At 42.8% G+C, this 24647-nt stretch overlaps 1 protein-coding gene and 1 pseudogene across 2 annotated transcripts in view; one reads left to right on the top strand and one right to left on the bottom strand.

The window, feature by feature from the left end:
* SORT1 (sortilin 1) overlaps positions 1-24424 on the bottom strand; it is an 86748-nt gene extending 62324 nt beyond the window's left edge. For both annotated transcript variants that reach the window (XM_064282451.1, XM_064282452.1), the window contains exon 1: positions 24102-24424. In XM_064282451.1, the coding sequence (XP_064138521.1) occupies positions 24102-24410 (309 nt within the window). In that variant the 5' untranslated portion in view covers positions 24411-24424. The remainder of the gene's footprint in view (positions 1-24101) is intronic.
* Positions 231-1917, top strand: LOC100666822 (adiponectin receptor protein 1-like; annotated as a pseudogene).
* Positions 24425-24647: the final 223 nt, after the last annotated feature.

Here is a 24647-nt window from a genome sequence, read left to right as displayed (position 1 = left end):
ATGGCTATGGAGGTGACCTTGTGTTGCTGCATGCCCTCTCAATGCAGGGAGAGCACTGAAGATGCAGGGCTCCTTGGTTGAGCACTGCAGGATGTAGCGCAGGAGACCCAGGCCCCAGAAGAGTCCACCTGCCTGGCCTGTCTATCATCACAAGATCTCTGTCCCATGGAGCTGAGAGATCCCAACCCTTCCCCAAGATGAAGCTGCAGGGTATTGAGGTACCAAGCCAGATGTCATCTCACAAAGGGTCTGCAGTAGCACAAGGTAATAGGCATCTGTCGGTAATAGGGAAGCTGACACAGTGGAACTGGCTGAACTGGGACCCCTGCTAGAGGGGCGAATGAGTAATCACCAACCCAATCAAAGATGAAGAGGAGCAAACACTTGCAATGCCCCAGGAAGAAGAGGAGGAGGTACAGGTACAGATGCTTTCCCTGCAAACCCACCACAGCATGAAGATAGAGGAGTTTATATATAAAGTCTGGGAAGGATGTTGGAGGGTCATCCCATATGATATGCTCTTCAACTGGCGGAAGGAAAATGATGACCTGCTACATGGCCACAGACCATCCATGCTCTCTTTTTAGGCTTGCTTCAAGAGCCTCTACAGTATCCATACAAAGACTGGCAAATCTGGATCCACCTGCTCGGTTTCAAGCTATTTCTCTTTTTGGGAATCTTGACCATGCTCAGACCAAATATGTATTTCATGGCCTCTCAACAGAAGGAGGTGGTCTTTAGGATGTTCTCTCTGGGTGCGGTGCTCTGCCTCACCTTCTCCTTGTTCTTTCAAATGTCTACTGTCATTCAGAGAAAGCCTTTTGTACTTTTTCTAAGCTGGACTATTCAGAGACTGCCCTACTGATTATGGGGGGCTTTGTGCCCTGGCTCTATTACTCATTCTACTGCTCCCCATGGCTCTCCATCATCTGTGTCCTGGGCATTTCTGCCATCATTGTGGGATTGGTTTGCTACACAACGGCACACAAGAGTAAGAGTGTTCCCTGGACTTGGCTTGAGTGGTGCTGTGCCCACCATGCATTTGACTACCGCTGAGGGCTTTGTCAAGGCCACCACACTGTGCCAGATGGGCTGGTTCTCCCCCATGGCTGCAATGTACATCACTGAACTAGCCTTTATGCTGTTCAAATTCCTGAACACATCTTTCCTGGAAAATGTGACAGATGGTTTCAGTCTCAGCAGATTTTTCATGTCCTGGTGGTGGTGGCAGACTTTGTACACTTCAACAGGGTTTCCAACCTTCAGGAATTTCTTTATAGCCTAGAAAGTTGTAGTACTGATGACTCTCTTCTCTGAGCCTTCTCACTGGAGGGGTGGGGGAGAAACTTCTCAAAAGCTTTGAAAAATAACTTCTTTGCTAAAGTGAGAGTAAGAGTCTGAGTTGTCTGTTTCTAGAAGAAACCTCTTAGAGAATTCAGTACCAACCAAGCTTGAGCCCATTTTCACACCTACTGGGCAATAAAATTTCTACTTCCATTTTCCTAGCTGTGGAGGGAAGGGATTGTCTAACTTAGCTATCCCTCTCCCCAGCAAGGCAACTGCCATCCTCTCACACAGAGAGTACTTTGAAGCTCATGTTGAGATTCTACCCCCTCCTCCAACCGTTTTGGGAAAAAATGATGAACTATGACTCTTCAGAAATTCTGTTTCTGAAAAAAAGCGTCCCTTCCTTACCCTCATCTTTACTTCATAACCTGGCTAATAACATGCCATCCATTTTTGTAGTATACTTTTGAAAAATATTTATAATCTAGTCCCGTCTTTCTAGGGCCTGGATCTGCTTAAACAGAGGCAAAAAACAAAGTCACCAAGTTTTACATAACCCAGCTAATCATGTAATCATGGAAGTGAAATAACTTGAGTTTTGTCTTAGGCTGGATTCTCTAGAGAAGCAAAACAAGTATATATACACACACATATATGTATACATGTATATAGACACATTTATCTCAAGGAAATGGCTCATGTGGTTATGGAGGCTGGCAAGTCCCATATCCATGGGTCAGGCATCAAGCTGGAGGCTTCTTCTGACTCATGTGGTTGCAGGAGCTGACAAATCCAAAATTGGCAGGTCAGATGGCAAGACTGCTGGCCCATATGGCTACAAAAGCTGGTGAATCCCAGAATCAGCAGGTCAGGAAGCAGGCTGCTGACTCAAGTCCCAGGAACCAGAAGTCAGACAATGATGAGCTGGATGCAGGATCCAGAGCAAAAGTGAGCATTCATATATACTGGATGCAGGCCATACCCTCAAACTCCCCTTACATCAGATACTTAAGTAAGGCTGTGACTTGAGTTAAGAGTATGACTCAAGATACATCCCTGTAAAAATGGCCTGAGGGCAGTGTCTGACCTCCTCTTACTTCACAAGGGGAAAGGTGACTCAAGATCAACATCACAAGGCTCATTCCAATGAGGCGGAGGTCAGACATGCCTTCCCTCTGCCATCTTCACTAATTCTGAGACCAACTGTCCCTCCCACAGCATTCTCTACTAGGTTCGATAATTCGTTGCAGTGGCCACACAGAACTCACAGACCATACTCATAATTACGGAGTTTACTAGGGAAGTTACAGTTACAATTCAGGTTCAGGAACATTCAGGATACAGTTCTTCCATCAGGCATGCCTCTCCCTGACCCTCAGTCTCTGCCCAAAGGCACTCAGCTTTCTCTCTCCATGGGTCAGGAAGCCCACCACGCAGTCTCCTGCCAGGTCTCTACTGCTGGATCTCTCTTGCTGGTCTGTCCTTCCTTGTTGGTGGTGGATTTTTCCTCTCTGCTCTGCAACTAGCTCTCTTTTAAGGCAAAATTGACCAATCCCATTCCAATTATGCATTCTGGAACTGGGGAAATCACTACCAGATGGGTTCAGGAACCCACCAGAGACGGACCTGAGCTAAGGCTCCATTAATAACCTGACTTCCATATGTCCCCACTCTGACCAGTGGGCCACAGTGATGTTTTGGGTCTCCTGATTAGTGTCAGTTTAGAGCCAGTGTCCAGTAATTTCTGAAAAGTCTGATTATTTCCTTTTCCTCCATGAACAGTCACTCTCATAAAACGCCACAGGTCCCTTTGGGGAAGGCTAGTAGGAACAGTAACAGTATAAATTTTTGGCAGTGCAGTGGGGTCCTTCCTCAAGGGGAAGCAGTATTCCCTTCGTTCAAGGAGCTGTGCATCCGTAAACTGGCTCAAGTCTGGAAACCGATTGAGGGGCCATGACTCTTTATTTTGGCAATTCTAGTTAGACTGGCGTTCAATTGATCTAGGATTCTTCCGCTTCTACAGATCAAATAAACAGTAAATTTCCCATCTATTTCATTCCTAGGGTCACCATGACTAAGTACCCAAAACCATAAGTTCATACAAGTCAGGCTATTCTGATTACTGTTTTGACTCTGCTGTCCATTACAGTACCCACGTCCACCTTTTCTTTTGTCGATTAAATGCCACCACTTGGCCACTACCACCATGGGGTTTGATCAGCCCCATTGTAGTTAGGTATCTTAATTCAGTTAGAGCAGTTCTCAATGTCAAATCTGACTTACATAAAACAGCAATCACAGCAGTCTTCACGGATGCTGGAGCTCCCTTCACAAATGTGTTTCTCACCGTTGTGGTAAAAGATGTGTCCTCTGGGTACTCCACAGGTGGGTCTGTAGGTCCAACCTGATAAATCCACTCTAGCATACCAATTTCCCTAAGCCTTTGGACACTTTCTTCTACAGTACACCAAGGCAGGCCTGGCACTTCAACCTGATTTAGCTTAGGCCACCACATAATCCATGCTTCAGTGAACCAACCAAATAATCTATCAGGTCCTTTTCTAACTTCTTGAGCTAAAACACTGAAGGAAGAATCTGTGCTTAGTGGGCCATAACAATAAACTCAGAACTGATACAACTTTACATCCCTTGTACCATTATTCCACACCCTTAATAGCTATTCCCCCAGGTTTCTGTTTGTATATATTAGAAAAGTCAAGTAGTTCTTTTGGAATGTAACATACCTCCTCCTGGGTCGCACTTTGTACTTCACCTTTTAGGGCCTGCTGGACTTAAGTCTAGTTATAGGTCTAGAAGCAAAAATGGGTGGTGGGGTGGGTACTAGCAACATTCAACAATATTTTGTAAGGCACCTGCCTCAGGCAATGCCCTAGGCCAAGATCTTAGCTTTAGGCACAGATGGGTTAATCTCATGAAATGGGGGTAGAAGGGATAATGGTTTTCTGGAGAGGGTGGCTTAGCAAAGAAGGAGCAACCTCTTCAGATTGGAGGGGTGGTGCTGTTGACAAGAGTGATTCAGTGGAACTCAGGGGTTCGCTGTCCCCAGATTCCTGATTATCTGTCTATATGTCCCCATCCCAAGTTGCAAGATCCCATTTCTTCCCAATCGATGCCCTCACTTTAATTTCTGACACCATCTGAGGTTGGGAATTCAACTGACATTGTTATTCAGCCACACTTAGAATAAGACTCGGGTTTGGTTTTCAGCAACATCAGCTCTGTTACTACAAGAAACAAGGCTTTCTTTCAGGGTGCAAGTGGCCACTTTCAGGTTTTTTATGTGGTGCTTGAGCTGTGACTCTGAAGCCCTGAGCTCACCTCTTTCTGTTACCACTTTGTCTAGCCAAAGTGGGACCAACGAACAAGTTTCCTCATAGTTCTCAATTCTGACAAAATTATAGAAAAATATCCAATATGCAATCACCCCAGGACCTTGTTTCTCATAAAATATTTGGTCTATTGGTGGTGATATTTTGCCTATTTCTATTGCCTCCTCGTGCCATGGATTAGCAGTGCCCTCTTTACTACTAGAGGCAGAGTCATCAGTGCCTTCAAGATAGCCAGACTTCAGAACCAATTTAGAAAACTCATCCTTGCAATTTTGTTTCTCTATAACCACTCTGAATACTTAAATATCTTAGGCTGGGTTCTCTAGACAAACAAAACCAGTGAACCATATATACATAAATACAGAGAGGGAAATTTATCTCAAGGAAATGGCTCACTTGGTTGTGGAGACTGGCAAGTCCCAAATCCATGGGTCAGGTGTTAGCCTGGAGGCCTCTCCTGACTCATGTGGTTGCAGGGGCTGACTAACCCAAAATCTGCAGGTCAGACAGCAAGACTGCTGGCCCATGGGGCTTTGGAAGCTGGTGAATCCCAGACTTGGCAGGTCAGATGGCAGGCTGCTGGCTCAAGCTCTAAGAACCACAGGTTAGGTGATGATGAGACAGATGCAGAATCCAGAGTTGAGAAGGAACTTTGCCAGAGCACTCATATATATATATTTGATGTAGGCCATACCCTCAAAGAAACTGCCCTTACATCAGATACTTGTGTAAGGCTGTGACTTGAGTAAGGGTGTGACTCAAGATACACCCCACACTAATCCTGCCTCATTAACATATAGAGATTCAGGATTTACGGCACATAAAATGAAGGATAATTACATAATACCACAAAATGGAGGATAATTACATAATACTGGGAATCATGGTCTAGCAAAGCTGACATATAACATTAACCATCACACATTTCAATTTTTTTTTCTTGGCAGAATAATGTAAAATTAAAATGGGAAAAGATATTTAATACTAAGCTTTAAAAAGAAACCTGCTAGCACTGCTATATAACTAGATGCAAAGATCATGATGATAATAAAAGAAAATACAAAAGACACTTGGCATACAAAGATTTCTTTTAAAAAAAAAACGCTCCTGCTACCAACATCATGGACCTGCGTATAATCTTCTTTCTATCATGGTTACCACCAATACAGTAAATAATGGCTGAATAAGCATAACTCCTATGCCCTTCGTGCCAGAAAACAAAAACACTGTCAAATACTAGTATAGTACATATTCCTGGATGTCCACACAATAGTGACCTTACTCCTGTCATTCTCACCATAAAAAAAAAAAAACCACTGCTGTCGAGTTGATATCAACTCCAAAAATTTTGTCAAAAACTGGCAAAGATGCCCTGAACTTAGAGGTACTAGAAAATAAATTCAAATACTTGAGGATGAAATAATAAAGATCTGAATACCGAGATGTGAGCAAGTCTTACAGAAGCTGGAGCAGATATAAGCAACAACAGGATGACAGAGGAAGGTAGGTATGTAGGTAAAATAAATCCTAAGATATATGCATGTATTTTGAAAAGGGGCAACACAAATAAAATCGATTACTATCATCAACTAGTAAAGTGCTGAGTATAAAAAAAAAAATTAGATGCTATTAAACACTGGTTAAATAAGAATTTCAGTATCAGGATAAACTCAAAGCTAAGGTTTGTATTGAAGGAAAATAAAAATAGAGAAAAGGAAATGTGTTTCAAAAGATCCTTTAGGATCAGTACTTTTCTGCTTGAAGGATCCAAAGTAAGCTGAGATGAAGCCACAGGGTCACTTATTCAGACAGGATTGGTTTCCAGTGGTATACACGGCTGAATATAACCAACCAATAACTTATGGTTCGATTGTTCTAATCAAGGCAAAGTACTAGAATAAAAGAAATATGAGCAGAGGATAGAGCTTTGTGGCCAGAGAGAACTGAAAGGCTGAATAATCCCTTGAGGAAGAGAAAACTCAAAACCTCCTATACAATATTACCAACAAGTATTCTGTAATATTAAAATAATGAATCATATAAAAACATTTAGGAGTAGGGAAGTCCAGCCAACAGAATGCAGAAGTGAGCATCTATCTCAGCCACTGTTATAAAGAAGATGTTATAAATTAGTTGTATTCAAGACCACTGAAATGGAGAGGACGGGGACAGTCGAAGCATGTTTTGTTTCTGGTAAACCATAAGCTGTGTTGCTCTAAAGTAGTATGCCTAAAAGGCAGCTCACTTAGCACTTAGAGAACATGATCTGGCTATCAGTAATGCTGAGTAGTTGGTCAAATGTATGATCTAGAAATAGGTCAACATTAACGGAAATCACGTAAATATGCTGTCTGTGTGATTAACAATCCAAAGGCCACATAGAGGCCACAGGGCAAATGCAGTAACTCAGACTACCTAATCAAACTCTAGGGTGGGAAGCTCAGAAACCAGGAAGTTCAGGACTAGCTGTGTCAAAGATCAGCTTGATTCTATCAGGAGTAGAAAAGCATGAAACTATTCTTGCTTCTACAGACGCATATTAATCCCTGGTATGTACTGCCCATCCTGTGCGCAGGAAACAAATACCCGTTCTGAAACCCCAATTAAAGATGCTGGAGTCCTGTGACGCAGTAGTTAATCACTCATTGCTAAATGAAAGGTTGGAGATGTGAACCAACCAGCCGCTCCATGGGAGAAAGATGTGGCAGTCGGCTTCCATAAAGAGTACAGCCTTGGGAACACTATGTGGTGGTGCCACCCTATCCTATAGGGTCACTATGAGTCAGAATCGACTCAGAAGCAACAGGTAAAGATGTTGAAACTGCTTTAAAACAGGAACAGCTCAAACACGCATCTTTGCCAAGTTAACCTATCTGTCATCTCCCTGTTGAGGCATGTGCTGTGAGGCGGGCTTCTGCTCCAACAGGAAAACACATACACAGCACTCAGCTTGACATGGGGGTTGCTTTGAATTCAAGAACTTATGCCTTGTCCCCGTTCCTTATCCCGTCTCTGACCTTCACTGCCTGGAATCAGAGCAAAGAAACTATGTGTTTCCTAATTCCTTTCAGTTTTCTGATTCCCAGGAGGAAAGGATGTTAATACCGGAAGCACAGAACTCTTCAAAGCAGATAACTTTATCTCCATGATACAGAAGAGAACACTGAAGTTTAATAATTTAATTTGCCAAGATCACCCAACTCTTAAGGCCATGCTTACCAGTCCATGTACTTTCCCATAGGTACCATGCTTCTCCTCTCTGGCATACTCCTAATGCCTGCCTCTTACTCATGTTCAGCTTGCCTTGGCTTCCCATGCCAGCTCTGTGGCCCAACTGATGCCCACAGTCCCAGCATGACATACAATGACTTTGAACTCCAAGTGCACAGAGCTGTAAGGGCATGGCTCAGGAATCCAATGATCTCAACCAATCTTACCAAAGACACCTACATCTTCTAAGTACTTGAAAGGCCCTAGGAGATAAGAGTTCAAAGACTCAAGGGGCTGCTTAATAAGTATTAGAAAATCATTTTCATAACCAGCTTGACTAAAATAATTTGGTGAATACAAGCTCCTAGAAACTAGCAGGGATTCAACATTTATTTCATTAAATTATTTCATAATTTATTATGTGGTATAATACTTTAAGCACTTCTATTTTGGAAAATAAGACAAAGACATAAAACAAAACATCTAAAAATATATATTGTCTTAGTTATCTAGTACTGCTATAACAGAAATATCACAAGTGGGTGGCTTTAATAAAAATAAATTTATTTTCTCACAGTTTAGGAGGCTAGAAGTTCGAATTCATGGCATAGGCTCTAAGGGAAGGCTTTCTCTCTGTCAGCTCTGGGGGAAGGTCCCTGTGTCTTCAGCTTCTGCTTCCTGGTTCCTTGGTGATCTCCATGTGTCTTGGCATCTATCTTATCCCATTTCTGCTTGCTAGCTTTCCTTTAATCTCTATTTATATCTCAAAAGAGACTGACTCAAAATATACCCTACACTAATCCTGCCTCGCTAACAAAGACAACCCATTCCCAAATGGGATTATAACAGGCATAAACCAAAACCCAAACCCAGTCAATTTTGACTCGCAGCGACCCTACAGGACAGAGTAGAGCTGCTCCATAGGGTTTCCAGGGAGTGGCTGGTAGATTTGAACTGCTGACCTTCTGGTTAGCAGCCGAGCTCTTAACCGCCCTGGCGCCAGCGCTCCAAATAACAGGCATAGAGGTTAGTGTTTACAACACATATTTTGGGGGGACGTAATTCAATCCGTAACATATATGTAGATATATACATGTATGTATACATAAATATATATATTTCTTTTTTTCTTTCTTTTAACAATGGGTTACTGGCATAGGAATAGACAAGACATCAAGGGAGCAAAACAGGGTCGAGGAATGGACTGAGGTTTCTTTTAGTGTATGATAAGGCTAGCATTTCAGATTACTGGTAAACAAACGGATTATTGAATAAAGTATTGGAACAACTCCTTATTTGGAAAAAATTAAAAGTTGATTTCTAACTCCTTTCTTACTCCCACCCCCAAATACATTCCAGATAGAGCAAAGATTTAAATGTAAAAAGTGAAATCATAAAAATACTAGAAGTATGAGTGAATATTTTTATATTAGAATGAGAAGACCTTTACAAAGAAGGATACAAAAACCACAATTCATAATATAAAGATTATTTTGACTATATAAAAAAGCTTAGACAGCAAAACACCAAAGAGAAAGTTGAGGGAGGAAAAAAAAAGAACCAGGAAAAATTATCTGCAACACAACAAAGGGTTGACATAGAAAGGGTTTTGAAATCAATATGAAAAAGACAAAGACCTCAGAATAGGCAAAACAGACTGTTATGAATTGAATTATGTCCCCCCAAAATATGTGTTGGAATCCTAATCCCTATACCTGTGGATGTAATTCCATTTGGGAATAAGGTCTCATTTGTCATGTTTACGCAACCTTATCAGTATACGGTGTGTCTTAAACCAACCATTTCTGAGATATGAAAAGAGCAGATTAGGCACAGAAACAAGCAAGCACCAACGGAGGGAAGATACGTGCCACATGAAGAGTGCCAAGGAACTGAGAAAGAGAAGCTGAAGACAGACAAGGACCTTTCCCCAGAGCAGACAGAGAAAACCTTCCCCTGGAGCCAGTGCCCTGAATGTGGACGTAGCTTCCTCAACTGTGAGTAAGTAAATTTCTGTTCATTAAAGCCATTCTCTTATAGTATTGCTGTTACCGCAGTACTAGGTAACTAAGACAGACAAACAAGTAATTCATAAAAGGACAAAGAAATGACCAATCAACATATGAAAAGCTGTTCAATTTCACAGTAATCAAAGAAGAAAAAAAGTGATGAAATTTTTCACCTTTCAGACCAGCAAAGCTTAATAATAAGTATGACAAAATGCATTCGGTGAGGGCGTGGAAACCGGAACACCTCTGTGCACTGTCGGTGGAGGTATAAACTGTTACCCATTTTCTGGGGAGCTATGTAGTGATGTGAATGAGAACTGAAGACGTCCACACCATGTGACCACTTCCTACATGCCACCCGCTGTGCCCTGCCAAGCATTTTACACATTATCATTTAATCCACATAACCACCCCTGGAGATATGACTATATCTATGTCTGATAGCTGAAAAATAAAAGCATGGTTAAATAACTGATGCAATAAAATTAAAAATACCCTGCTGCAGCACAGTGGTTAAGAGCTCAGCTGCCGGCCAAAAGGTCGAAAGTTCGAATCCACCAGCCGCTCCTTGGAAATCCTTTGGGGTAGCTCTAGTCTGTCCTACAGGGTAGCTATGAGTCAGAATCAACTCAACAGCAACAGGGCTTTTTTTGTTGTTGCTGTTTTTTTTTTTTAACTAAAAATGTTTTAGTTGAAAAGATGAAAGATGTTCATAGTATGTTAAGTAAAAAGCAGGTTTCAGAATACCATGTAAAATCATGTGTGTGTATTCATGCCTAAAAAAATAACAGGAAGGATGTTCTTTGACAAGTTAACAGCACTGTCTCTAAGTGGTAGAGTTTCTGGTAACATTTCCACTTCTTTTTATCTTTCCTGGAGTACATGAATTTCTTCCCACCCCACCCCCAATTACCAGGAATAATTTTTTGGAGAACATTACTATATAAGCTGTTTGCATTTTTTAAAAAAGTACATATGAAAGAATGGTATAAAAAGCACACATATGCACATACACTGTATCAGTTTATCCTTACTTGTATCACACTGGCTACCAGCTGTAATAGCAGGTTACAGGATGGGCCAGGGAGCCCCTGCTACATCGAGCCACACTAACATAAGTGGTCTTGTTTTAAAGTAGACTTCCCAACACCGTAATTCACTGATATCCTAAGCTACCTTTTCAGAGCCACATTTAGACTTCTGTTTATTACTTGCTGAATAGTGATTTCTAGTCCCCCAGATGGCACTGCCAGCCATCCACCGTCCCCACAGGGGAGCTCTGGCAGCAGGAGTCACTGGCTGGCATCTACTGTCACCATCCAACTGTCAAATAGGTTTTCAGGAACTCGTTATGTTACAAAGTAGGGGATAGTCTGGACTACCATCTCTGAAATACATCCACCCTGACAGCCAATAATGCAAGACTCATTCACCCATTTACTGTCTCCCGTCATAGAGCCAGAGGCCCACGCATTTTGCAGAGCATGAATTAACAAACACAAATGTCCATTTCTGTGGTCATGTGGGTAATTCCTAGTTCCGTCCGGAAATGAAGGCAGGCCACAAAACACCATTCTTCGTGGAAATGACTTTGCTTCCACAATCTAATTAAACTTGAAGCCTAATTAAATTACTGTTACTATAGCTCGGAGAACTTAAAAGTTGGTCCCGAGAGTCCCTGCGGCTTGGGAAACAACTCCGTAATGCGAAACTTCTATCTTTAGTTACACACCTGATCAAAGGTAAAATACTGAAAGAACTAACACTGGCTCAAGTGAAAGTGGGTCAGTTTCCACATGCACGCCACAGTGTCAGGTCACCTGCAGATGGCCGTCAGGAGCATCACGCCGTCAGGAACAGCCAGCCTCTCTGGCAAGCAAGAAAGCGGGCGAATGCAGTGATGGCATCCCTCACACACATTCCTTCACTCAACAAGCCCACCGTGTGCCTGCCTTATTTGGGGCACTGAGGAAACAGAACTGACAACAGGTCTATGCTCGTAAAGCTTATACTCTACAAACTTCTTACAGGAGTCTAAACACTAAGGCTTAACACGCTAGACATTTACTTAATCTATAGAAGACAGCCTGGTACAGTGGAAATAAAACTACAGAAGGGAGTAAGGCCTAGTCCAGGTTGGGAAAGTAGGCACAACTCATTCTCCCTCCTGGGGATCCACTTCCTCAGGACTAAAACTAATATTACGCTCTTTCACTCACCGTGGTGGGAAGAATCAAATGAAGTAACATACGAAGGCAAGGCATTCGTGAGCCCATACTAAAAATCAAACCTGCTGCCATCGGGTCAATTCTGACCCATGGTAGCCCCATGTGGTACAGAGCAGAATGGATCCCTAGGGTTTTCACAGCTGTAATCTTTATGTAAGCGCATCGCCAGACCTTTTTTCACAGTACTGCTGGGTAAGTTAGAGAACCATCAATCTGTAGTAGTTGAACACGAACCATTTCCACCACCCAGGGACCTTGGTGAGCCCATGAAGAATGGTAATTTAGGATGAGGCTTCCAAGCCTCCAGTCAGGAACACAATGATGAACAAGAGAGGTCTGGAGCACAGCCTGGGTGATGTTCTTGCAGGCAGGAAGAAAATCGTAACAGAATACAGTACTGTTAAATAAGGCACTGCTAGGACCATAAAACACGAGCCAAAAATAAGATCACAAATGCTCCAGTTCTCATAGAGGCTATTCTTAGCAATGAAAAGCTAAATTGAAAGATTGTATAAGTTTTCAAATCTATTCAGTTATTCAGATTTTTCTGAGAGGCAAAATGATACAGAGGAGAGCTCTGGGCTAATAACCAGTCAACCTGAATCTTATTTCCAGCTCTGCTGAAAGCTGGGTGAACTTGATCAGCACAACCTGACATCACCACTGAAGTGAGGGAGCTGGAACAATGGTCTTCCAGTCCCTCCAAACTTTAAAGTTCTATGACTCATCAATAATTTAACCACTCAGTTTGCTTTTCCACTGCTACATACCTGTTTTCAGGAGAAAGAGGTAGCAGTCTGCTTCCGTAAAGATTACAGCCTTGGTAACCCTATGGGGCAGTTTCTGCTCTGTCCTATAGGATTGCTATGATCGAAATTGACCTGATGGCAACAGGTTTACGGCTACCTGTTTTGTTTTGTTTTTTTCAAAAGTCTGCTCCCTGCTCTACGATACTCCAATGTTAAAAGGAGAGGGCAACAGCAACTTTCATTATCTAGAAACCTCAACAACTGGGTCACTAATTGAAAGGAAAACAGATGCCGGCATCCATGCAATAAAAATCTATGCATTCAACCTCTAACAGAAACCTGCAGACCATCACTCTAATTTAATTTGCTAAATTTGTTAGAATTGTCTAAGATTAGTAATCTGCTTTCTTAGTTCACAGAAGATGTAAATCATATTAGGGGATGGTATATCTAAGACAGACAGGGACAGCAGCAAGAAGGAAGAAGACATTACAAGGGGGATAACGGTGCTGCAGAGGGGAAAAAAGTAAACTTAAACAAGCAGACAATGGTGCTTAAGCTTATAAATGTGGGCCATTCAAAATGTGAGAAAATCACCCTCCATATCTCAATAGCCCTTGGGGGCATTAATGCCATACCACATTATGATAATGTGAGTCACGGTATAGTATAATCTCTTCTTAATGATCCAGGGTCATACTGCTGAGTAAGAAGGCAGGGAACTATTTTAGAAAGATTTCCATTAATTTGGGGGGGGGGGGGCATTGAAAAGCATAAGCTTGATTTTTAAAAAATTCACTTACATCGAACAGTTCATTCCCCAATCACACCCAATAAATAAGTTGAATTTCAAAACTTTTAGCATTTAATTCTTACATTTTAGCCCCATTTCAAAGAAGAGAAAGTGACACAGCGCTACACTCCAGCTGTCGGCTGAGTTACAACAGAACCATAAAGCCTCTCTGCCTCACCCATCGGTGCAGCCACACTGGCCTTCTTCCAGGTCCTGGAGCACACCGAGCTCTTTCTAGCCCCAGGGCCTTTGAGCAGACTGTTTTCTCTGCCTGGGACACACCTGGCAAAATTCTACTTATCTTCAAGTATCAGTTTAAATAATTTCTCAGCAAGGCATTCCTAATGCCCCAGACTAAAAACACCTCTATTATTCTCCTATAGGTATTTTTTTTTCTTTTTAGCACTTATATTTATAATTACATATTTGTTTACTGTCCATCTTCTCTACTAGCCCATAAAAAAAAAAGTAGGGATCTTGTCTATTCTGTTCCACACCAGTTCCCAGGAGCCAGTACAGTGGCTAACATGTGACAGGTGCTCAATTAACAATCATTGAATTAGTGATTAATAATAACAGTATTTAACTTTTACTGAACACTTACATATATATATCAGGCCCCACTGCCACTTTATAGATGAAGAAGCAGGCTCAGAGAAATAATATGCTCAAAGTTACACAGCTGGAAAGGGGCAGAGCAAGGATTCAAACCTATGTCTGATTCCAGGCTACACAAAATAGTAGTTAATGACTACTCTTTCTCCAGCACTGTGTGAGTCACAAATGGGGAAAAATTCATAGTACAAGCTTGGTCCCTACCTTTAAGGAATTTAAAATATGCAGAATAAAGCTTATATAAATAAAACTGAATACAAGAAAAGAATACTATATTTAAATGCTGTACTCCATGGCACAGTTAATGCTAAAGGAGAGAACAGAAAAACCAGCCGCAACTGGAAAGGAATACCATGATAACAAAGATGGAGAAACCACAGCACACAAGCTTAAGGCCCTGATGAGGGGGTCGCTTTAACAGAAATAGAGGGGTAACACCGGCAGGAAGTGGTGAAATATTAGCTTAAAGAAATATGCACATAATAAGAAATAACACCATCAGCATTCTGGTCTGCTACGCTTCCAAGCAAAGTTCTTGAGATGTACAGATCAGACCCCTCATTAATATTTCTTAAAACTTCACAGAGGTCAGTCGAGTGCAAAGTTAACAGTGGCTGCTCAGTCAATAAATAAGGAAGAAACAGGCAAGTAACCAGAGTTCCTGAGTCTAATAAACCAATGCCTAGTGGAGAAGAATAGTTATTAAATTATAAGTAGTCTTATTTTTATGGTTTTAAGTTATTTAAAAGTATAAGTAAAGAACAATACACATTTAGAACTATTATAACCAGATGGCCAAGTATCTGATGATGGTGGGATATTATTTCCTGCTCCATCTCCTATACCTTCAAGAAAAGACACTGGAGAGGTAGTCTCTCTCTCACCCACCCTCTTTTTTATCCTGAATCCAAGGACATAAGTAGTACATATTTCTTAAATCAGATTTGGTTCCTGCGAGTGCCCATGAGAATCCTGGATTATTACAGCTTTGAAAATAATGTTTTTTAAAGCACATACACAAATATTTGAGCATGTAACTGATAATACATTGGAAGCTTTGTGGAAATAGTCATAAGAAACCCTCAATAAAGGATGAACACATGCTAAATCTCACACTATCCCATTTAATCCTCACAATGACCCTCAGAAAAAGAAAAAAAAAAATTTCAGAGGAGGTATTATTACCCCCATTTTATAGATGAAAAAACAAAGGTTCTTAGAGAGATTAACCTGTCCATGGTCACCACTGAAGTCTGAATCCAGGTCGGTCTGACACCCGAGATCTTGTTCTTCCCTAAACCACTGCCATAAAAAACTATCAATCACACTAACAAGTTAAAAATTTGATGTAATCAGGGCAGTTAAAAAAAGAAGACACACACTTCTTACATTTCTGCCAATCTTGACTCACTCTCATTCTCACCACCCCCGCCCCAGCCTGTTACCCAACCCTGCCAAGGGATAAAACCAAATACATGTATGCCTCATCTGTCTCCTTTATGCACAGGTTCCTCTGGAGCTGCTTGATATTTATCAGTAACATTTGCCTGACAACTGGGCCCTGTTGAAGCTGTGACAGATCAGGTCCACAACCTTGCCTTATCCCTAAATACAAATGCATTGATTTAAAACATCTTTATGAGGCACTTCCAAATGTAGCACTAAGCTGGGACAACTACATTCTACTCCCAGCTCTTGGCCTGTAAGCAAGCCGTTTAACCTCATCACTAAAAGTAGGGGATTTGACCAACTGATCAGCCTAACAATCTCTGATTCAAACTGTTAAGCATACAATCGGCAAGAGTTCAACCTTACCTCTGGGAGTTCACAAACGTTCAGGAAAAAAAACTCTGCTTACGGGCATCGCTGTCTGACAGCTTATTGCTCCTTGGTTTCTCATGTCTGGACTCCTTCAATAAGGTCCTGGAGTCTGGGAGTATTCCTTGAAGGCTTTAGCACTTGAAGTATAAAGGCATCTACCCTGTTCTCTTTTCTGTACATACATTTCCAGGCCCATAGCGATGGGCCACCTTCGAAAGCACAACCTCAGCTCTCCATCTCCACCTCTGGTTTTTCCAGCTCTAGTCTCATGTCTAGCACTTCCTGTTAAAACACTTTCACCAATAAACCCTAATGCCAGATACCTCACCCATACCTCCCCTTTCTTTCCATCCCCCAAAGAGCTATCTTTCTTGACTTCTCATTTTCCTGGAAAACTCAAGTCATTCTTGCTTCATCAACTACTACTCCCCAACATAAACCACTTACAGTGTATTTACCACCCCTGAGCATGTCCTGGATTTCCTACCTCCATGGCTTCACACATCTCCTTAAGAATTGCCTCTCTTCATCCAGGAGGCCTTGCCAGGCCACTGTACTGTGGTGGACATGTCTACTTCCAAATTCCCAGCGAGCCATCTCTGAACATCCAAATTCTTGAGACAGCACCAATGTCAATATCTTTAATGTTTAATGTTGTCTGTGTGCAGACCTGGACACCAACTAGATTCACACTTTTAGGGGGCAAGCAAGAGTGCAGTACTTCGTACAGAGTAGCTGGTTCAGTCAGTGTTTGAATGAACGACATCTACATAATACTTTACATTTAACAAAGCATTCTGACAGAACTTCTCATCTGATCCTCCAAACAATCCTAAGAGCTGCTTCTCAAGCTTAAAGAACAGAACCGTGGAAGTTGAAGAAGTGAAGTGACTTGTCTGTGAAGCAGCAGAGCCAGGACTCCAATCTGGGTACTGAGATACCTCTTCTGGATTAGGTATACAACAGATCTGTTTTGAATGCAGTATTATGACAAGTAGCAGGTACCAGATAAACATTTGGTTTATCTATCCTGTCTAGGAAATATTAAAGTTAATCAAAATTTTCCTTCCCAGTTCAATTTCTCTTGGTTCTTCAGGGTGATCTTACTATTCAATCAGACTTGCAAACTGGCTCAAGGATAATATTAGAACTTAGTTTTTTTAGAACATACAGGAGGAAAAGAACAAAACTCCCAACAAAAGCAAACATAAGAGAGGGAGAACTCATAAACCCTAGAAGGAGCAAAGGAACAAATTATTCTCTTCTGATGAAAAGAACCCGAGCCAATTAATCCCATGTAATTTTCTAACTAGCCCAGGACTGAGCATACTAACAGTAAGCTGACCATCTATTTCCAAACACAGAGACACAGCCAGCCAGAAAGAAGAAAAGAGCCCGGTTGTGGAAAAGCGCTGCAGGGAAGGAGAAGACAAACCTCCGTGTCTGCCGGGTTTGCTTTTGGATTATCCAAGCTAGCAGCTTTTGTTAGCATTAGATTTTTTAGCCAACAAGGGATGATAAAGTATTCACCCCCAAATAAGTCGAGTGTCTTTAACAATTGTATGAAAGAAACGCTTCTGCTGTCTCTGAGAACACTCAAAGCAAGCTCCGTAGGTGGTAACCAACCACCCTCAGATGTGAAGTCCACGCTCTGTCCAAGTTCAGCTGGGACGCGGAACTGCCGCAATTGGCTTCTAAATTCAGAATCAACCAACAAACATTTGTGATCACAACCTCTGGCTTCCTCTTCCATATGAATCATAGAGCTTTTTTAGATATTTTAAATCCAGCCCAAAGTTCTCATGTTGTAATGAGGAATTGAGGGTCAGACACTGAAAGGAAAATGGAAAATAAATTACCTTCACTGAAAACTTTCTTAGCAGAACACCACAGGTTCTGAATGGAAGGATTCTGTTTTTACTGTGGTCTCCTGAGCCTGGGAGTTTAGTGGGAGAGAAGGAAAAATACCCTCACTCTTCAAAAAAAAAAAAAAAAGTCCAGCATTCATCTAATAATCTTTATGGGTAGGAAGTGTCTGTCATAAAAATGCATTCAACCCAACTAGGTCAAAGTCGCATATTCCTAACCAACTTTGATTGTAACCACCATTAAAACCACAACAGAAGAGCTGCTAAGAACTGCCTGAAATAGAGCAGACTGTTCCTCAAGCCGCATTACTCCTCAAACCCACCTACATACAGACCAATGAGGCCACAGAGATAGTGGGAAGAACAAGCTTCAGCGAGTTTGCAAGAAGAGGGGTAAAATATGCAATAGAAACAGTGGTTAAAAAGGGATAGAAAATGGAACTGAATTGAAATTTACAAATGCAGTATCGATTTCATAATATTTTTGGAGCTGACGCCACGCACGCCAAATGTGGTATTTTTGTCTGGCTTAGGAGTCCCTGGTGGCACAGTGGTTAAAGCATTTGGCTGCTAACCAAAGGTGGGCAGTTCGAACCCACCAGTCACTCCATGGGAGAAAGATGTGGCAGTCTGCTTCTGTAAAGATTTAGAGCCTTGGAAACCCTGTGGGGCAGTTCTACTCTGTCCTATGGGGTCACCATGAGTCATAATCAACTTGATGGCAATGTGTTTCAGTGGGTGAGTCTGCCTTAGTACTAGAGTTCCTGCTCATATAAAACATCTGAGCATCATTTCTCCAGCCTCAAAACAGGGCTCACTTTCTATAAAGTCAGAAATTTGGGGGCAGGGGTTGGGGTGGGAAGAGAGGGTGGGAGAAGAGGACACGCTCCTTTCCTGCTCTGACCACGGAGCACTGCCCTGTATGTGATGATCACCCAAGGGTAGCAACCCAACTAAGACAGAATTGGGGAGCACTTTGAATCCACTGAGAAGCCAATGCATGTTACCAAGAGCTGACTGGAAATTGACAGAGGGCAGAAGAAACTGTTAACAGCCTTTGTGAACCTGACATGAACGATGAGATCAGATGGAGAGCCTATTATTACTATTACTAAAAAGAAAATACCAATCAGATATTAACCAGAACATAAACCTTCCTCCAGTTATTTCCACAGACATGAGATGCACATAGATTTCTAACTGAAAATCACTATGCACAGAGCCAGATATTTGAGTCAGCAGACAACTACCTTAATTGTCCCACGGCATTCCCTTCAGACCATGTCATACCTGGCTGGCTCACCACCCTCACCCCAACCAAACCTCAGATGGAGGCTTGCCTTTCCCCACATAAATTATACTTCATCAAATCCGCTGGCACTTCCTAGTTCCCAATGCAGGACGCCACTTTACTACCCATCTGGGGGGTAAAGGTCTGACCAGTGCACTGCACAGACGAGGGCTTTTCCTGAGGCCTTTGCTCACTCTGCTCAACCAGGACCAAGAAGGAGACCTTCCAGAATCCCTAGTCCTTGACCCAAGAACAAACAGAAGAAACAGAGCTCAGCTCAAGGGCAGATTAAATAAGCTTGAGGGTTGGGTGGGGGCACTGGGGAAGGTGGTATGAGGAGAGGCTAAGTATCAGAACAAATGAGACCATCAGGAAGCTCTGGGGCATTCAAAGGCACCGACCTACGGAGTCCTGGGTGTTACAAATGTCTGTGCTCCCCAACAACAAGCAGAGTGAAGCAGCTCCTCGAAGCTTCCGACAGGCACATTCAGTTCCGCCGGCCTGGATCCAGCCCTGCCAGTGCCGGCAAACAAATACATGCATTCTTCTCAGAGCTGACGCCCTGCATAACACGGCCTCTCTACAGGCCTGTTTGTTTAAGAAGCCAGATGCTTTGATGTTGGGGTAGAGGTTGGGAAGTTATGTGTAATGAAGTAGTGAGTGACGGGGCAGGGAGAGAAGTGAAAATGAGCAACAGTTCCTGGCTTTATTAATTCTAAATTTAAAAAGTTTTAAGGAAATTGTCAAATGGTCTGAACACAGGAATGAGAAGTAAGGAAATTATGTCAGCCACCACTGTGACCCTGGCCAAGGCAATTCATCTGTTTAGGAGAGTTTCATGCCTACCCTCCGAGGGGGTGCTTATAGGAGGAATATTTTGAAGCAATCCAACTTAGCAACCAACATTAATAAAATCTTACAGGCTTGCTCAACTATTCTCATGTACAAAGGTTACATATGTCACTAACACTTTAGGCCCTTGAAGGAAAGAATCAACTAAAAGTGTGGCATGAAAATAGTTTGGGGTTAAAGGTAAAAGACTAATTACTGATTCTGAGAAAAGAGCATTTATAAATGATCCCTAAAAATAAAAGTAATAATTATTTACCTAGTGCTAATTACATACTGTGGAGTCCCTGGGTGGCTCAAACAGTTAAGCACTTGACTACCAGCTGAAAGGTTGGCAGTTCAAACCCACTCAGGAGCACCTGAGAAGACAGGCCTGGTGATGTGCTTTAAAAGTCACAGCCTCGAAAACCCTATGGAGCAGTTCTACTCTGCACAAGTAGGGTCGCCATGTATTGGAATCGATTTGATACAACTAAAGACAATTATGTATCTAACAACAATTACGTATCAGCCACTGTTCTAACAAGTTAATACATGTAAATAAATGCCATGAACACATATATATATAAAATATATATAATCACACCAATTTAATTCTCACTGCCACCCTATGAATTAAGTATACTTATTATCTTCATTTTATAGAAACTCAGACACAGAGAACTTAAGTAACCTACCCCAAATCATACAGCTAATAAATGGCAGAACCAGGATGTGAATACAGACGGGTCGGCCCTTGAGCCTGCCTCACAGTGCTATACTCCCTTTTCCTAATACATCAAACCCTCAGAACAAAATGAGGGAGCATAATTTTTGGCAGGGTCTCAGTAGTTACCTTCTACTTTTGTTTTCTGGTCATTCCTTTTGTTTTCTGTTTTCTGTAGCAGCCAATATTTTTATCTCCATCTTTTATTTCCTGCCTTCCATCGATAAATTATTTATAACACTATAACTGGAAAATAAAATGTTGTCCTCTCTTTTTTCAAATCCTAAAATACAGCATTTAATCATTGTGACTTCTATATGAAAAATATACACTGTTCACAATAAACCCAATACATTTGAATCAGATTTAAAATCAAAAGATTGAAAAGAAATGGTGTGAAAGGAAATCTCTCAGAGAGAACCAGGGAGACTAGGGCAAAGAGGATAACCTGTTGGATTTCATGAGCGAAGAAGCCACAGTCACATGTCATTAGGGCACAGGTCTAAAGCCATAAGAATGTAAAAGCACTATCATTCTTTGGTTTTATTTCACTTTCTTAAAAAGATTAGTTAAATGCCAATGTAGTCTCATAAGCCAAAGAAGGCATAGGAAGATGTCTAAGAGATTTGATAAAATCTTCGGTGGCTTCCCAATCTCCAAACTGAATGATCTTTTCTTTCTATCATGGCACTCCCAATGCCCAGCAGAGAGCTGAGTGTTTGGCTGGCACTCCCATTAACCGATTACATACATTAATGTGGCAAAAATGAACAGCATCAAGTTAGCAGAAACAAGAAGAGAACCAAGAACCTTTGACTGTTCATGGGAATTGACTCCATTTATCTTATAGAGGAAAAACTGCTCCAAATGGTACTTTCCTTCCCCAACTGTACAGATGTATACAATACCTCTGATAAAAAATCATTTTCCCATGCTGATACTTTTATTTCATACTGTTTATAAAGGGATCCAGAAATACTAGATCTCTTCAATAGAGTTCAGTATAATTACTCATGACTTCTAAAGACACAGAACTAAAAAGCAAAACAGACTACTAGATAACAGTTATTAGTTAAGGAAGTGGAACCTCTCATGAGTGACTTAATTTAACCATTTCTAAGGTAAAAAAAAAAAAAAAAAAATTTTTTTTTTTTTTTTTTTTTAAGGTAAAGTCAGAAACCTGGGTGGTGTAGTGGTTAAGTACTAGGGCTGCTAACCAAAGGGTCAGCAGTTCAAATCTGCCAGGCACTCCTTGGAAACTCTATGGGGCAGTTTTACTCTGTCCTATAGGGTCACTATGAATCGGAATCGACTAGATGGCACTGGGTTTGGTTTTTGGTTTTTGATAAGGTGAAGTCTGGAGCACTGGTGGTGCAGTAGTTAAGAGCACCCCTGTGACCAAAAGGTCAGCAGTTCAAATCCACCAGCTGCTCCTTGGAAACCCTATGGGACAGTTCTACTCTGTCCTATAGGATCACTATGAGTCTGAATCGACTTGGCGCCAAAGGGTTTGGTTTTTTAAGGTGAAGTCAGCCAACAATGGCTCTACTTTTTACTAGATATACAAGTTACAAAAAAAGATGAGATCTCTGAAAACAAGACCATGGACACTTAAAAAAATCCAAAAATAGCTATTTTAAGTTAGATCACAGAAAGAAAACTGGGAAAAAAAAATCACTGGAAACAGTAGCTAAATAATTTTCTCACCTTTTACTTCAGAAATCAACAAATGACTTATCAATTCAAATTAACTGGGGAAAACTCAGACTAAGGCTGCCAATCCAGGAGAAGCAACAGATTTCTAAAAGTGGGTCAGCCGGAAAGGAAGAATGTGAAAAGTGAAGTGAGAACTCAGAGTCCAGCTGATTCAAGGAAGGAAGCAGTCCTGGGATAATTTAAGCCTCAGTGTTGTAAAGTCTTTCTCAACCTCCTACCGTGAGAAGGAAGTCTATGCGATTACTTTTTTCCTCCTCAAATAGGAAGACTTGCCAGTAATGATGCCAACCTATCTGTACCCAACCTGAAAAAAACTGTCCCACTCTTCAGCACTAACTTGGCTCTCTTTATGTAGCCGCTTAGACTATATTAAGCAGAGATATCCCTGAATACTTGGACCTTGACTGTGAGTGCCCCCTGGGTCCCCAGATCTGACAATTATGTCACAGATAACAAGTATGGCCCAAGGCAGAGGAAGAAAGATAGGCCAAGGGGAGACTGAGGCTCAGCTGATGGGTAATGTGGTCATACAAGGACAAGTGAAGCTACAGAGCACTAGTGACCCATCTCTGGCCCCATGTGCAACTCTCCTGGAATGAGAAAAGAGCACAATCATAAAAAGTACAGCGGAGAAAACAGGAAAGGATATAACAGAGAAAACATATTAAATAGAAAATGCTATGAAACTATTAATTAAACTAAATTAAACAATTAAGTCATCAATTTTATAAAAACCTGTATTTGAGGAAGATGCCAGTTGTACTGAAGCCAGGGGCCAGGCAGGATATTCCTAACAACTGCCTTTATCAATCCAGTCGTGTGCAAAGGCTGAGCTGCTGGTCCCACATGGAGAAAGGAACTGCCACAATTTTGAAAGTCTTTTGACTAGGAACTGGCTCAATGCAGCACACCTGCAATCAGTTTCTTGGCTGTTGGAAGTTTTGTTACAACAGGATATAGTCGTCCTGGGTTAAAGTTCGATAACATGGCAGAAGGAGTAAGAGAGAGGAACACACATACACTGTCATCTATTTCCAAACTGTTCCTTGACGAAAATACACACATCGAAGTGGCCCTAACATGGGCTCTTGGGATTCCTGAACACCCGCTAACCACCCCGAAAGTACTGATCCAGAAAGGACACACCTTTGCTTCTGCGCAGCCCAACTCTCCTCCAAGCACTTAAGATGTAATTATCCCTCCAGCTTCCTAGTGGATAACAAGCGTTACTGGATCCTGATTATTTATACAAGAAGGAAAACAATGATGTTCACTTGGTTTTGACAACTTAAAAAAAAAAAAAAGAAAGAAAAGAACGCCGTGAAAATCTAAGACTGCCCCCCCTGTGACGAAACACAGCCGTGCGGATCGCGGCGTCCCCGGACCCTCCGAGCCCGGCTCCGCCCGCCGCGGTTTCGGGGCAGCGGCCGGGGGTGCGGAGGCGCGGGCCGGGCAGGGCCGAGAGCGCCCGGGGTCTCCTCCTTCGCAGAGACGCGAGGCGCGCGGGGAGGAGAGGTGGGCTGGCCGCGCGAGGGGGAGAGGCGGCCGCGAGGAGTCCGGGGGCGGCACCTCGCAGCCCCGGCGGTGCCCGGGCCCGGGGCCCCCTCACCTGGTGCGTGTTGTTGGTCAGCCTGGCGACGAAGTCCCGGACCTGGCCGCAGTCCTCGTCATCTCCGGGCGCGCTGCGGCGCCAACGGCCGCCGCGGAGAAACGGGCCCCCGGCCGCGGCTGCGCGCAGCCCCCAGCTCACCCCGACGGGGCCGGACCAGCGCGGCAGCGGCGCAGCGGGCGGCGGCGGCGCGTCCAGGCGGTCCTGGCCAACGGTCGCCGGCGGCAGCAGCTGGAGGAGGAGGAGGAGAAGGCCGAGGTCGTGGGGCCAGCGCGAGAGGCCAGCCGCAGCTCTCCGGCGCCGCTCCATCGCCGCGGAATGCCGACGAAGCCGACACCTGCCGCCCGGCGCGCCCGCCCACCCCCGCCGGCGCCGCGCCACACCCCCGAGCCGGAGCCCGGCGCTCCTTGGATACGCGCAGCCGGGCCTCTCCGCCCCCATAGGCTGCCTGCCTGTCCTTCTACCCCGGCCCACTCCTCATTGGCTCGCGTCGCCTCCGGCTCCTGGGACCCTGGATTCGGATGCCAAGATGCGGGACTGATTGGC

The sequence above is a fragment of the Loxodonta africana genome, chromosome 3 (genome assembly GCF_030014295.1).
Source record: "Loxodonta africana isolate mLoxAfr1 chromosome 3, mLoxAfr1.hap2, whole genome shotgun sequence".
Taxonomy (NCBI): domain Eukaryota; kingdom Metazoa; phylum Chordata; class Mammalia; order Proboscidea; family Elephantidae; genus Loxodonta; species Loxodonta africana.
The sequence above is the reverse complement of the archived record's forward strand: the minus strand, read 5'-3'. Positions and strand labels throughout refer to the sequence as shown.